The 15,480-nt window shown below is 47.8% G+C and overlaps 1 protein-coding gene across 1 annotated transcript in view; it reads left to right on the top strand.

Moving 5' to 3' along the window:
- The window catches only part of dnah7 (dynein, axonemal, heavy chain 7), a 108,559-nt gene that overhangs the window by 24,448 nt on the left and 68,631 nt on the right, over window positions 1-15,480 (top strand). The window contains exons 25-31 of the mRNA XM_056579237.1: window positions 101-210; window positions 639-807; window positions 1,847-1,949; window positions 2,206-2,333; window positions 3,427-3,639; window positions 5,868-5,966; window positions 6,318-6,566. Of these exons, the coding sequence (XP_056435212.1) occupies window positions 101-210; window positions 639-807; window positions 1,847-1,949; window positions 2,206-2,333; window positions 3,427-3,639; window positions 5,868-5,966; window positions 6,318-6,566 (1,071 nt within the window). The remainder of the gene's footprint in view (window positions 1-100; window positions 211-638; window positions 808-1,846; window positions 1,950-2,205; window positions 2,334-3,426; window positions 3,640-5,867; window positions 5,967-6,317; window positions 6,567-15,480) is intronic.

Raw genomic sequence — 15,480 nt, 5'->3', positions numbered from 1 at the left:
AAGTCTATCCATTTTTTTGTACTCATTTACTCTGGCATGCTCCTCCATGATTTACAGCCAGAATGCACTGATGCGTGTCTGACTGTTCTCGGTCTTACAGGAGAATCAGATGCAGACGAAGATGATAAATGCAGGCTTGGCTTATGGTTATGAGTATCTGGGGAACACTCCCCGGCTGGTGATCACCCCACTCACCGACCGCTGCTACCGGTACGCCTGATAGCCCCATCGTCAGGCAACACACTGTTTGTCGATTACCTCCGCGGAGCATTACTAAAAAGAGTTTGAATGAATGTATAAAGTGTGCTCAGTTTGGCATGTAAGGACAGTAAAGTAATCACCACATTTTAGAATCCATTGATCAAACAAACTTTATATATACTGCACTTCAGCACAAAAAAAATCACCAACATCCCAACGAATAGTAAGTCGACGTATACAATTTGCTTCAAATAACAATAAAAAAGCTGGATCACAGAGACACGTTTGAGAGGTGGGTATTCGAAGAGAGCTAGACTAAAAAGGTTTTCAAGATTGTGTTATGAATAAACTACATTTCAGAATGTAATCGTCCTTCATGCAACAGTGATTGTGAAGCATGGGGCATGCTCTTGCGCTCACACCTCATCCTCCTTTAGGACATTGTTTGGGGCCCTTGCTCTCTTCCTGGGAGGTGCCCCTGAGGGCCCCGCTGGCACGGGTAAGACGGAGACCACCAAGGACCTGGCCAAGGCCGTGGCCAAGCAGTGTGTGGTGTTCAACTGTTCAGACGGACTGGACTATATTGCTCTTGGCAAGTTCTTCAAAGTGAGTGTTTCACACGCACCCACACATACACACACAAACACCCACCAAGTCCACACACCCCTTAGCTGGTGTTGTTAAGACCTTTTAAAATGTAGTGCTTATTCAATATGGCAACGCTAGCCTGGCTATTGCCAGACCAAGCTCAATCGTAGATTGCATGTTGGTCTTGGGAAGCTGCCGTCATTTTTTTCAGCACAAGAGGCGCGATCAATGGGCCTAGTTCAAATGACTCTGTACGCAATTGGCTGCTTGCCGTCGCTTCCCTGTCGTCATTGTGTTAAACCAGCTAATAGCGTGCCAGAGTGAAAAGCCAGCTTGGTGATTGGCTCCCGCAAAAATCTGTCGGAGGCAGAAAGAAATGTATTGCTCTTCTCCCGACCCTTCTGCAGGGCAAACTCAAAATCGCCGGCAGAATGGGCGATGCTACCCAGGCTATGGCAACACTTGACCTTATCTCAAGATGATTCATGAGGACCTTAAAGGGCTTTTCAGAAAACGATCTTGTATTTAGACTTGACCCTTGATATTGTAAACTCCTTGGTAGCACAGAGGTCAAGTAAGCCGTTCACTGTGTTAATGAAATAAATAAATACAAAAAACATGTCCTTCACAGCAGCAACCATGCGCCAAACAAAGGCACACTGTTTGCCTAAAGGGCAATTTTATGGTCCCACTTTCACACAATGTAAGGAGGTTACGGACCCCTTACATCCTTACGGACCCTCCTTGCGTCCACCACAAGGGCCTGACGGGCACCTCCCAAAACTTGTAACCTTCCGTCGAGGCGACACAGCAGCAAGAGCTGTGATTGGTCCGCTTACTAAAACCTGACGCAGAACCACAACGGTTCACGACTGCGTTGAAGCGTCTGCATGGTCATTGCGTTGCGTGAGCTTAGTAGGTGGGTCGCCAGGTGAATAGGGTTCACTGAAGAGTGAGAAGTGGCTGTTTTGAGGAGAGGATGATAGGTTATGACTATTACAAATAAAGGAAAGTTAAAGGGGGTATTCTCTGTGAACTCTGAGCGTGTTTGACTCAGGGCCTGCTGTCCTGTGGAGGCTGGGCCTGCTTTGACGAGTTCAACCGCATCGACCTGGAGGTGCTCTCTGTGGTGGCACAGCAGATCCTCACCATACAGAGAGGTAGCACGCCAGTGTGTGTGTGTGTGTGTGTGTGTGTGTGTGTGTGTGTGTGGGGGGTGGATGTGTGTTTAGTGGTTACGATTAGTGGCAGAGTCCCAACTGGGTGCTTTACTCCTAGTATAAGGTGATGAATGGAATCAATGTTATGTTTTAATCATTAGTGAGTTTATGGGGAGTGGTTCTATATAGTAACCCCCTGCCAGTGACTGAGCGGGAGGTTCTGCCGGCAGGCGGTAAAAGCGGTGTTGTCCTCCAGGCATCAAGGCCAAGGCTGAAATGCTGATGTTCGAGGGCACAGAGCTGAGGCTAGACCCCTCCTGTGCCGTCTTCATCACCATGAACCCCGGCTACGCAGGACGCTCCGAGCTGCCTGACAACCTCAAGGTAAAACGCACACGCTCGTGCACACACACACTCACACATTATAGATGCACACATGCATCTGGACACACACGTACACACCTGCATGCACACACCTACATATTTTTTCAGGTATGATTACCAATAACCCCCACTACTCATAAACTTAAATGTGTGGTACTGCACCCAAAGGTGGCGCTATTGTAAAAAATCATGAATTAGGTTTATTTCTCCTCACCAGATTGACCTGGACTCAAAATTCTTTCACCATATTCATCTTTTTCACACTGGACTTCTGCTCTAAAAATGTTTACTTTTCCCACAATTTCATAGAAAAGCCAAACGTCCACAGTCTCAACCCATTTAGCCTATATGACTATTTTGTTATTGTATAACTAACACACAGCTATCATTAGGTGGATACCATTAACAGTGCAAATTTTCAGATCTGTACTCTTTTAAGAAAGCCCTTAATTCACTTGAGAAATGTGTGCTTCGATTTTTCTGGATGTTGTGTGCTTATCACTAGACATGTGAATGAGACTGTAGTTCAGGTTTATAAGTGGCTCAATGGGATAATGCCTTGTACAGGTTATCCTTAGGTTGAGAGTTCGAATCCCGATTAGAGCATTATGAACCAGTTGAACATAACATTCGGCCATTGCTCAACTGAAAGCCGAGACACAGTATTGCATTAAGTGGAACATCTTCATCAACATCTTTTCTTCATAATTATAAGTCATATTTATATATCTTCAATTAGTGTTTTCTTGACTTTTAATTTTGCTAGGACCCCGTTAATCACCGCTTGCGGTTATATTTATTATTATTATTATTATTGGAACCAGTTAGTTTAAAGTCTGTCTCTGTCTCACACTGGACGGCAGGTGTAACTGATACCGAAGTATTTGAATAGTGTAGTTATGTGTGTGTCATAAAACTAACAAAGTATAATTTGTAATCTCAAACACACACATATTATATCGTTGTAATTAATTTGGTCAATATTGTTGTAAATATTGCTGTAAATTTAGTTGTAAATATAATTTTCGTTTTGTCTTTACAAACCATGGCTGATGCTTGTGGTTGTCCTGACATTCAACGTCTCCTCTCTCAGGCCCTGTTCAGGACGGTGGCCATGATGGTGCCTGACTATGCCATGATCGCCGAGATCGTGCTCTACTCGTGCGGTTTTGTGACGGCGCGCCCTCTGTCAGTGAAGATTGTGGCGACATACCGGCTGTGCTCCGAGCAGCTGTCCTCCCAGCACCACTACGACTACGGCATGCGGGCCGTCAAGTCCGTCCTGACGGCCGCAGGCAACCTCAAGGTACCGCTCGCTGACGCCGCTGTCACACTAAATTTGTACCGGGGGCGAAATTTGTACCGGGCGCGTCATCATTACGTAATCCATTACAAACCTGCCCTGCAACAGATGATCGCATCGACCGTTGCCGGGAAGGTTTCAAGAAACATTCGCGCTCATGTTGCCAAAGACGAAATAACATAATACAGTTAACGGATCGCTAGATAATGTAATGTTTTGTTGGGTTCCTTAATAAACACACGATGTATCTTGGAACAGACATCAACATGCAGCGCGCCAATCCAACTGCGCATGCTCCGTGTGACGGTGTAATAACTGATGTTGATATCATTACAGATAACACTTTACTTTATATTTGCATTGTATTTAATTGTTTAATCAAATTTAGCAAGTAAACTGAGTGTTTAAAGCAGGTCAAGGACGAAATAGCACAATACAGATAACGGATCGCTAGATAGAAGGTTCGCGAATGTTCACGTCATTCGACGCGATCGTCCGTTGCCAGGCAACGGACGAAGCGATCATCTGTTGCCAGGCAGATTTGGAGTGGATTACGTATGGATGACGCGCCCGGTACAAATTTCGCCCCCGGTACAAATTTAGTGTGACACCGCCGTCCCTGTGTCTTAGGGTCGGGTTTTAGTCTGAGGGTCAGGATGAGTTTGTTGGTCAGGTTTGTGTCGTTTGTTCAGGTTTGGTAAATTGTTCAGGTTTGGTTGGTTGGTCAGGTATTAGTCTGAGGGTCAGGTATGTGTTTGTTGGTCAGGTTTAGTCTGTTGGTCAGGTATTAGTTTGAGGTCAGGTTTGTGTGTGTTGGTCAGGTTTAGTCTGTTGGTCAGGTATTAGTTTGAGGTCAGGTTTGTGTGTGTTGGTCAGGTTTAGTCTGTTGGTTTGTTTCAGTCTGTTGGTCGGGTTTTAGTCTGTTGGTCAGGTTTGGTCTGTTGGTTAGTTTTAAGCTGTTGGTCAGGTATTAGTCTGAGGGTCAGGTTTAGTGTGCTGGTTGGGTTTATTCTGTTGGTCAGGTTTAGTCTGTTGGTCAGGTCTAATCTGTTGTTCAGGTTTTGTCTATGGGTCAGGTTTAGCCTTTTGGTCAGGTATTAGTCTGAGGGTCAGGTCTAGTCTGGGGGTCAGGGTTAGTCTGTTTTTGTTTTAATCATTTGGTCAGGTTTTAGTCTGATGGTCAGCTTTAGTCTGTTGGTTAGCTTTTAGCTGTTGCTCAGGGTATGCCTGTCAATTTATGGATTGGAGGGAAACAATGCATTTTTGTGTTGCAAACTGCTCTCATGTATTTGATTCAAACAAATTACAAAATCAATCCCTTCAGCAAACTTTAATTAACCTAGAATAGCTTCATCATCTAATGACAACCATTATTTTTGCACTGAACCAAACACCTCAATAACCATAGTGGTGAACTTTGTATCTCAGCAGACTTTAATAACAGTGATAAGGAAGAGAACTGTTTCCATCTGCTCTAAAAGCTTACTTTACCCTGCTCAATCGATACAACGATACAACTTCCATTTAGGAGTGAGACTTATACTTCCATTTAAGGAATGCATCTTGAACCTAGCTACGGTGCTAACCTCAGTGTCTTTGTCACTCCTCGAAAACACAACAAATCTTCAAAGCCATTCTATTTCCCTAACCCTCACTAACAAAATGGTGTGCGCTGGAGTGTGCGAGGGCGGGAAAAGAGGCATCAGATTGGCTCTCAAAGATGGAGTTGTCGCAGTAAAAGCCGCATGTCTTGTATAAAAAGGGGATAGGCTTCCCCACATGGGTGTGCTGTTTCCTAGAGTCTTGTGAGGCGTTCGTGTCATTTATACATCAATTCCTGAAGTCCCCCTCTGCTGGGACCCTCATCCCCGTCGTCTCTTTCAAAATTACTTTTAGAAAGGAAATGCGTGCGTTTAACCCCCCCGGCTTAGGCTGCGAACGGTGTTTAGGTCTTCTGTCGTACTGAAGGGGAGAGCCTATCAGTGGCACAGGGGGCCACAAAGAAGACTTTAGAATGATGATTCCCTCCCCACAAGGCCTCTTCATTCATCTGCCTGCCAAAGGCTTTCATTATTCCCCTCTCGCTCGTTTTTCACTGTCTTGACAATTTCTCTTTGTGTGTTACATTTTCTCTTTCTCACTTTTGTTCTCTTGTTCTCCCTCTCTCTCTCTCTCTCCCTCCCTCCCTCCCATCCTCCCTCCCCTTCCTCTCTGTGTTTATGTTATCCCAGCTGAGTTTTCCTGAGGAGAACGAGGATATTCTGCTGCTGAGGTCGATCATCGACGTCAACCTACCCAAGTTCCTCGCTCATGATCTGCCGTTGTTTGCGGTGAGATGGGTCGTCAGTCATCCTCCCTCATCTGGAGAGAGGATGAGCTCTTCCCTCTAGAGCCATCAGATCAACTAATGGCAGACTTATAACCAGACATGGATATAGTTATAATAGACAAAATAAGTTGAAGTGACGCATAAGGGCAAATCAAATCAAAGTGTGTGTGTGTGTGTGTGTGTTTCTTTGTCTGTGTCTGCTTGCCTGTATGTGTGAGTGTCACTCTTTGTGAAGTTTGTGATTTGTGAATTTGAATTGTGCATGCTCCATTTACATGAAAGTTTGTTTGTGTGCAAGTTTATCCATTGGTTCATACTGTCTCTCTCTCTCTCTCCCCTGCACCTATCCCAGGGCATCACCTCTGACCTCTTCCCAGGGGTCAAGCTGCCCAAGGCTGACTATGGGGTGTTGATGGACGCCATCAGGGAGAACAGCAAGCGCATGAACCTCCAGGTGACGGAGTTCTTTGCAGAGAAGATCCTGCAGATCTTCGAGATGATGATCGTTAGGCACGGCTTCATGCTGGTGGGCGAGCCGTTTGGCGGGAAGACCTGCGCCTACCGCGTGCTCGCAGCCGCCCTGCACGACATCGCTGAGAAGGTGAGGGGCCAAACACCCACAAATCCAACCCCCGGGGGGATACATGGCCAGAAGGGATGAAGCAATTTTCATTACAGTGAGTCATAACTTTAAGTGTGTTCAACTTGTACTCGTTCTAATTCAACATGAGAGCTGAATCAACTCTGTCGCCAACAGTGCACAAGTCTGTTTGTGTGAGATGCTCTCGGAAGGGGTATACTGTAGCCGTGGGTGTTTCCATCGACAGGTTTTTCTAAAGATTTTGAAGCATTACAATAGAAAGGTTGATGGAAACTGCATAATCTCGAAGAAAGTTTAAACACTCACAAAAAAGCGAATGCCCTAAATGGGGTTACTTAAGTAACTTTGGGTTACTTAACGTAATCCCTGGTTCTTTGATAACAGAGTGAGGTGTTTCACTATGGGAATCGCCTAGGCGTGACCTACTACTGGAAGCTCCAATTGCACCAAGTCTGTCCTTGACAGACAGGTCGGACTGTGCCACAGGGTCCCGCCCCCTGCACTCATACAGTCGACCCGCCCTCCTCAAATCATTCTGTACCTGTTTCATTCTGTGTAAATGCAAGGAGGGATGTGTTGGTGAAACACCTCACGCTGTTATCAAGAACCAGGGATTACGTTAAGTAACCCATAGTTATTTTTCTAACTTCGCTCTGTGTTTCACTATGGGAGATATAGACCACTCTCGTATTGCATATGTCTCCCGAAGCTAGGGATGGGAATCGAGAACTGGTTCTTGTTCAGAACCGGTTCCGAGTCAACCGATTCCTTGGAATCATTAGCAAGCCTGCTTAACGATTCCGCTTATCGGTTCCGGTCGCGGCAAATGCGTTGTGACGTCACACACACGCTGCTTTGATTTAGTTCAGAACGCAGCAAACATGTCGCCGCCGAGGAAGAATCGCATTGTGCGTTCACACCAAACGCGACGGGGCGACAAGATCCCATACAAAGTGAACGTAGAGACGCATATAAGGGCGAATTTTCACGGGAGAAAACCGGCGACAAGTTTTTGTCGTGATGACAGCCAATCAGCGTTCAACAGAGTGATAACTGAGTGACATGTGTAACGTAACAGCCAATCAGCGTTCAGCCGTCAAACTCAGTGCAGTGCAGTCCGGGGTGAACTGCGGCATGGAGGAGAAAGTGATTGTTGCAGTTTGCGACTCCCAGAGCTCTATAATAGTATATAATATATTATAATTGTATATATAATATCACGGCCAACAGCTCTGTCCCCTCCGGATGGCCGTAGCGTGGGGAACTCTCATAGGGATTGGGCTTCTCGGGGTTTGTTTACCGGCATTGCTATGGTTTCCGGTCTTGTGTGTTTATTAGGTAGGGCCATCTAATAAATCTCTGTCTAATGAATGCTTCATTTTGTTTATGTCAGTTGAATTTTGTTACAAGTTGAATGCAAATGAGCACTGTTAGCATTCCAAAAGGCACAAGCTCTTACTTGGCTGTTTTCAGTCTGTGTTTTTAGTTTTATGGCACATAATGATGGCATTTGGGCTTAAAAAGCCAAACATATATTCTTTCGTCTAGACCAATTGATTTGAAAATGTTAAAGAGATTTAATACAAACAAACACATTTATACTTATTTTCTGACCCAATGAGAATCGATAAGAGAATCGATAAGGAATCGGATCGATAAGCAGAATCGGAATCGGAATCGTGAAATTCTTATCAATTCCTATCCCTACCCGAAGCTATGCAAATTCAGCCAGGCAGCAAACATCACTTTGAGTCTGGTGAGATCGTCTCCAGCACGGCTTGAGAAACAGAAGGCCCTGAGACATCCAGCCTATAAAACCTAACAAAGGTGTGAGGCGTAGCCCAGCTCGCCGCAGCACAAATGTCACGCACCGACACTCCCCTGAATAAGGCCCATGAAGTAGCCATACCCCTTGTGGAGTGGGCCCTCAAGCCATGGGGGGGCTGCAAGCCCCTACTTTCATAAGCAAGAGATATAGCCTCCACAATCCAGTGGGATAGCCTCTGGCGGGACAAAGGCTTGCCTCTATGGGGAGTTAGCCAAGACACGAACAGCTGATCCCCTCTCCGAAAAGCAGCTGACCGACTCACATATACATGTAGGGCCCGTACCGGGCATAATGTATTGAGTCTCTGCTCCTCCGCAGAGGAGAACGGAGGAGGGTGAAACGCCGACAGTTCCACCGTGAGACACCTATAGGTCGACTCAACCACCTTAGGCACAAAAGCCGGATTGGGCCGCAGACAGACCTTGGAGATCCCCTGAGCAAACTGCAAGCAGGAAGGATGGATAGACAATGCCTGTAAATCACTCACACGCTTAGCTGTGGTTAAAGCTAAGAGCAACACCACCTACAGCGACACAAACTTCCTCCCCACAGCCTCCAACGGCTCAAAAGGGTGATGAGACAGGGCATCCAGCACCACCGATAAATCCCACAAAGGGACCAGGGGCCTGGAAACTGGGAGCTTGCGACACGCCCCCTTCATGAAGCGACAAACCAAGGGATGCTGCCCTGCAGGCTTATCCCCAAAGCCAACATGACAAGCTAAGATGGCCACCAAGTACACTTTAATCGTGGAAAAGGCCTTACCCTTTTCCAATAATCCCTTTAGGAAACAAAGTAGGTCCACCACGGAACACTGATATGGAATGGCGTGCCTCGAGTCGCACCAGTCCTCAAAAACCCGCCACTTGCCACTGTAGAGCTGGCGAGTGGAAAGGGCCCTTGCAATCTGAATGGTGTCAACGACCTGTGCAGGCAGGCCTGCCGCATTCAAGTTCCACCCCTCACGGGTCAAGCCCAGAGCGCTACGCGGTCTGGGTGCGGATGGTAAATCTCCCCGCCCGCTTGGGAGAGGAGATCCCTGCGCAGGGGAAGGGGCCATGGGTCGTCCGCCAGGAGTTGCACTATTTCCGCCACCCAATGTTTGGATGGCCACCGCGGCGCTATCAGGATTAGCGACAGACTCTGTTCTCTCACCCTGGCTAGGGTGGGGGAGATCAGGCTGAGAGGGGGGAAGGCATATAGTAACACGTTTGGCCACGGATGGGCAAGCGCATCTACCCCTAGGGGAGCCCTTACGTTTGACAGGGAGAAAAACAACGGGCACTGAGTGTTTTCCAGCGAGGCGAAGAGATCTACGGCTGCCAAGCCGTATCTCCGCCATATTTGTCCCACAACCTGTGGATGAAGAGTCCATTCCCCTTACAGGGGGTTTCCTCTGGACATAAGATCTGCTCCTCTGTTCAGGTCACCCGGTACATGTGTCGCCCGAAGGGACAGGAGTCTGGTGCTGCTCCACAAGATAATTTCTCGAGCTAACTCGTGTAGTTTCAGTGAGCGAGTGCCGCCCTGCTGGTTGACGTATGCCACTACATTGGAATTGTCTGTCTTCACCAAGACATGGCGGCCCTGGATAAATTGCAGGAAGTGTTTTAGAGCAAGGAACACTGCTCAAATTTCTAGGAGGTTTATGTGAGCCTGAGCTAGATCGCGACTCCAGGTGCCGTTTTCTGCTCTGCCCATCATTGTCGCACCCCACCCTGACAAGGACGCGTCCGTTGTCATGGTTACCCTGGACGACACCGCCTCCAGCGGGATGCCCGCTGTCAGAACCGTGCGCACCGACCACGGGCGGAGAGCGGTAACACACGCTGGTGTTACTTTCACCTTGCGATTCAGGTGGCGACGGGAGCACAGACGTAGTGCTGCGACCCAGCGCTGAAAATCTCTCATCATCAGAAGACCCAAATGCACTACTGATATCACCGAAGCCATAAGGCCAAGTAGGCGTAGGCATAACCTGAACGATACGGTCTCTCCCCGCCTGAAGAGGGAGAGACACTGCGTGAGAGACGTTAGTCTCCTCTCTGATAGTGTGACGCGATGAGAGAGAGTCTATGTGGAGACCCAAATATTCCGCACATTGTACGGGGTCCACACTGCTCTTTTCCCAATTTATGCTGAATCCCAGAGTCCTCAGATGATTTACCACCGTAGTAGAATCTCTGAGTGCCTGTTCGCGTGAACTGGAACATATCAGATAATCGTCCAGATAAGAGAATATTCTGATGCCGCTGTTTCTTAGCGGTGAAAGTGCTGCCTCCACACACCTGCTGAACACTCTCGGGGCCAACGATAGCCCGAACGGGACCACTTGGTATTCGTAAGCCCTGTTCTGAAAAGAGAACCGGAGAAATTTCCAGTGCGCGGGATAGATGGCAATGTGAAGATATATGCGTCTGACAGATCGATCGTTCCAAACCAATCCCCTGGACGGATTGAACGACAGAGCACTTTGTGTGTTAAAATCCTGAACGTGTATTTGCGCAGGTGTCTGTTTAACACACGGAGATCTAATATGGGGCGAAGGGACGAGCTCCCTGTTGGGCTTGCTCGTTCGGGACAGCCCTGATCGCTTGTTTTCGCAGGGACGATATTTCGTCCTCTAGGATTCGTGCTGAATCCCACCTGGCCATAGAAACCAACACGCCGTTGAATCTGGGTGGTTTCATAGCAAACTGCAGTCTGTAACCCTGGGAAACCGTAGACAGGATCCACGGGTGAACTGCGCATGCGCGCCACTGTTCCATTCGCGTAGCGAGCGGGCCCATGTGATCGCGCCCCAACGTTGTCACCCTCGGGACGCAAGCCACACTGACTTGGCCACAGCCCTGAACTGCGCCGCGTGAGGAGCGTAGGACCAGGTCATTGACGATGCAAATTTCATCCCAGAGGGCAGGGTTGGGTGACCCAGAGTCTAGCTGGCGACCCATTTCCTCTAGGATTTCAGCCTGATATGCAGACAGTAGTGTCATGGCATTAAGCGAGCATACCGACTGCACTGCATATTTATACATCCTCTGGTAAGTGGAAGCGGTGAGGCGGTCCATCTTACCAGGCAGGGAGATGCCTGAAGAGATGGAGAGAGAGCGACGGTTTGGGTGGAGGTAGTAAGCCACTGAAGGCTCCACAGCTGGGGGTTCGGCCAGCCCCAGCTCACCCATCCCGTGGATCTCCAGCTTTGAGCAGCTCTTGGTTGGAAGCTTGCTCTCAAATGGGCTGGACCAGTAGCGGCTCATTTCCTTCATGCAGATGGGAACTGCTGGTAAGAGCTGCTTAGAAGGCGGCTGGGCTGGTGGGAGCCTCTTGCCGTCGTACAGGTCTCTCTCTGCCCCTTCAGCATCTGGGGCTGCAGGCCATTGAATGCCTAGTTTTGCAGCGGCCCGTTTGCACACCTCGTACAGGTTACCATTTACTGGTTGTACAGCGTCAGAGGTGCTAGGGGGTCTGGACAGTTGGACCGGAAAAGTGGAGTCGTCCTCCTCCTCCTCAATTCCGTCCATGTCGAGGAGGTCAAACTTGGCGTCGCCGTCGCCCTCTGCGTCCTCAGCGCCCGGTTCCGCTTGAGGATTAAATCATCGAATAGCGGGCGCACGAGCGGGGATGCCGCCTCCATCATGTCCGCCCAGCTCGTTGTCACGTGGGACTGATGAGTGCTCGTTGAGGCTATAGCGGGGGCACCCGCCAGGCAGGGATCCTGGTTGGTAGCCGCCGTCACCCTTAGCCTCCTTTCCAGAATTTTCTCCGGCATCGATGCGCAGTGAGCGCATGAATGTGGGTCCGCTAGCGAAGTTTGAGCGTGTTTAATGCCCATGCACGCTATGCACATGGGGTGGGAGTCCCGGCCTGATATGGAGGCTCCACATGACGCGGGGCACAGGCGGGATACAGCCTCCCTAGCCTTCGTCTCCGACCCTTTGGCGGGGGTGGCGGGCGAAGGCATAACGCAGTGTTTACTCGCCGTGATGCGTTCGTTATACTCCGGGTGTTTTGGCTCAGCCAACAAGCTAATGTGTACTAGGGCTGTCAACGAATATTCGAAGTTCGAATATTCGTTCGAAATGTATCCAAAAACGCGAATTCGAACGTGAAAATTAATATTCGAATGTGAAAAAACACTCCCGCGGTACAAGCGCCTCTATCTGCTTTGTGAATGAGCCTCTGTCTGTTCGCGATGTCCCTCATAATATTCGAATGTGAAAAAACACTCCCGCGGTACAAGTGTAACAGACTAGTATTGTGAAGAGCGAATGTATTTTATCCCCTCGGGGTTTCCGTACTTGGATATAGGTATTCCAGCTCTCACGCTGTGACTGGGTGACTTCTGATAGGTACTAAGTAAACGAGACTATTTTCCCTTCCACGCTTGTGTCATTCTTGTCATATAAATATCTAAGTGCCAACGCTCGGTTACACAAGCGCCTATCTGCTTTGTGAGTGAGCCTCTGTCTGTTCGCGATGTCCCTCATAATATTCGAATGTGAAAAAACACTCCCGCGGTACAAGCGCCTAACTGCTTTGTGAATGAGCCTCCGTCTGTTCGCGATGTCCCTCGTTTTAAAGTAAGGAAATGCCCAGCAGGAAGCCGCCGCCCTATATATAGGATATATATATATCCCACTAATTTGAACCATGGTTTTGTCGCATTATTGACATATTGACGGCAACTGCGTAAAATAGGCAACCAGATATTCGAATAGTTCGAATTCGTGATTTTTTTCCAAACGAACATTCGAATGTCATTTTTGAGCAATTTTGACAGCCCTAATGTGTACTGTGCCGCGGTAAGCTCGCCTTGACGCGTTAGCCGATAAGCTACACCGTAAACCAGTGACACCTGTAAACAATTACAGGGTAACCGGAGAAGCAGCTCGCCTTTATGCGGACACTGCCCGGCGGGTGTAGTAACAGATAGCTTCTTACAAAGTTATTACTCAGCTGAACCAGGTTAAAAGCCTACGACTGCGTTTGACGACGGAATCCTTGACGACCCGTCTGTGAACTGTTAAGCAGTTTAGAGCTAACCTAGATGAGCTGAGGGAGCTTGAGTAGCTTTCTCAGGGGAAGAAAGCGAGAATGATTTGAGGAGGGCGGGTCGACTGTATAAGTGCAGGGGGCGGGACCCTGTGGCACAGTCCGACCTGTCTGTCAAGGACAGACGTGGTGCAATTGGAGCTTCCAGTAGTAGGTCACGCCTAGGCGATTCCCATAGTGAAACACTGAGCGAAGTTAGAAAAATGTAGGTTGTTTCCGCTCTGGCATCTTCCTGAATATCTAACTACTATAATATCAGGCCTGTCGCACCAGTTACTCAAGTTACTCATGTGCGCATGTGCCAAGCAGTGTATGGTGGGTGTATGTGTATGTATGCGAAGGCATACATACACCGCAAGCACGCACCTACACACCGCATACACACACCGCACACACAAACACATGCGCACGAACATACATTGAAACACACACACACACACAGTACGTCAAGACAAAAGCAGCGACACATTCGCCGAGCTAAGACATTATGTTTCTAAACGTAACAGCTCCGCCATCGACACACCCGCAGGAAAGAACACACGTGCACGCGTACACACCGCAGCGACACTTGCCCAGGTAAGACGTTATGTTTTTAAACATAACAGCTCCGCCATCGACACACCCGCAGGAAAGAACACACGTGCACGCGTACACACCGCAGCGACACTTGCCCAGGTAAGGCGTTATGTTTTTAAACATAACGGCTCCGCCATCGACACACGAGCAGGTAAGAACACACACACGCCCGCACACATACCGCAGCGACACTCGCCCTTAAACATAACGGCTCTGCCATCGACACACACGCAGGTAAGAACACACACGCAGTGACGGGGACACTGTGCTGTGGGAGGCGCCGTCCTTCGAAGGAGACGTAAAACCGAGGTCCTGACTCACTGAGGTCATAAAAGATCCCAGGGCACTTACCGCAAAGAGTAGGGGTTTCCCCGGTGTCCTGGCCCAACCAGGCTCATTCAATCTGGCCCTCTAATCCCCCTAAAGTTCTGCCGCAGATTGGCTGCCGTGCATCACCAAAGTGGGTGCTACACACTGGTGGTGGTTAGTGAGGTCCCCGCTTCACTGTAAAGCGTCTTTGAGTGTCTAGAAAAGCACTCTATAAATTCAATCCATTATTATTATTATTGAACAATTACCGCTGTTACCATGTATTGACTAATTTCCTAATGTAATAAAATGCTGATACACTAGCTGCTTTCAGAAACACATGTAAGTGCTGATATTCTCCTGATGGGCCTTATGTGTGAACAACATATCCTGAAATTTGTTCACTGAAAATCTCCTGAATAATACTACCCCTGAGGTCGTTCTTTCTCCATAGAAAATTTTAAATGACCTTATATGTGAATGAGGAGTAGAAAGTCTGTATTTCTCAAACCACTTCAGTGGGCGTGTTGATGACGCTTCTTCATGTCATTGAGTGACCCACTAAATGATATTCAGCCTGTTGCCTTTTTTTCGCAGAATGGTTAAAACATTTATAAATGTTGGCGCTGCTTAATTTGTGGTGAACAAATGTTATTCGTTGTAAAATTATAGGCTGAATGTTAACATATTATGCGCTCAGAAAGTTGTTATATTATCGACTAGGGTTTCCACATTATTCCTATGGATTTAATTACAACTAGAGGTTCAGGGCGCGCAATTCTAGATCCCATAATAACAACAACAGCCCAAAAAGTATTCCTCGGTCACATCACTGCCTTTTTAGATGGAAAACAGAAACTGGATTTCAAAATCCACCAGAAATTAAGAAATGAAATGCACTCCAATGGATTTGATTAGCCCATTGTTTTGTTTTCCGGTTTACACTGTCATGCGTAATGTAGCCTATGCAGTTATCCTCTGACAAAACTACACTTTGCATAGTGTAGTTTATTTGCTCCAAACAAGTTGATGGAAATGCGCCTTATTATCATTTCTGGTTTGTCACTTTGTCACCTTAAAATTCCCAGGTCAACTCGATGTAAACACAACTATTGAAGAATAACACCAGTCATTATTGAATGGTATGCT

Source organism: Gadus chalcogrammus, chromosome 20 (genome assembly GCF_026213295.1).
Source record: "Gadus chalcogrammus isolate NIFS_2021 chromosome 20, NIFS_Gcha_1.0, whole genome shotgun sequence".
NCBI classification, from domain to species: Eukaryota; Metazoa; Chordata; class Actinopteri; order Gadiformes; family Gadidae; genus Gadus; species Gadus chalcogrammus.
The sequence above is the reverse complement of the archived record's forward strand: the minus strand, read 5'-3'. Positions and strand labels throughout refer to the sequence as shown.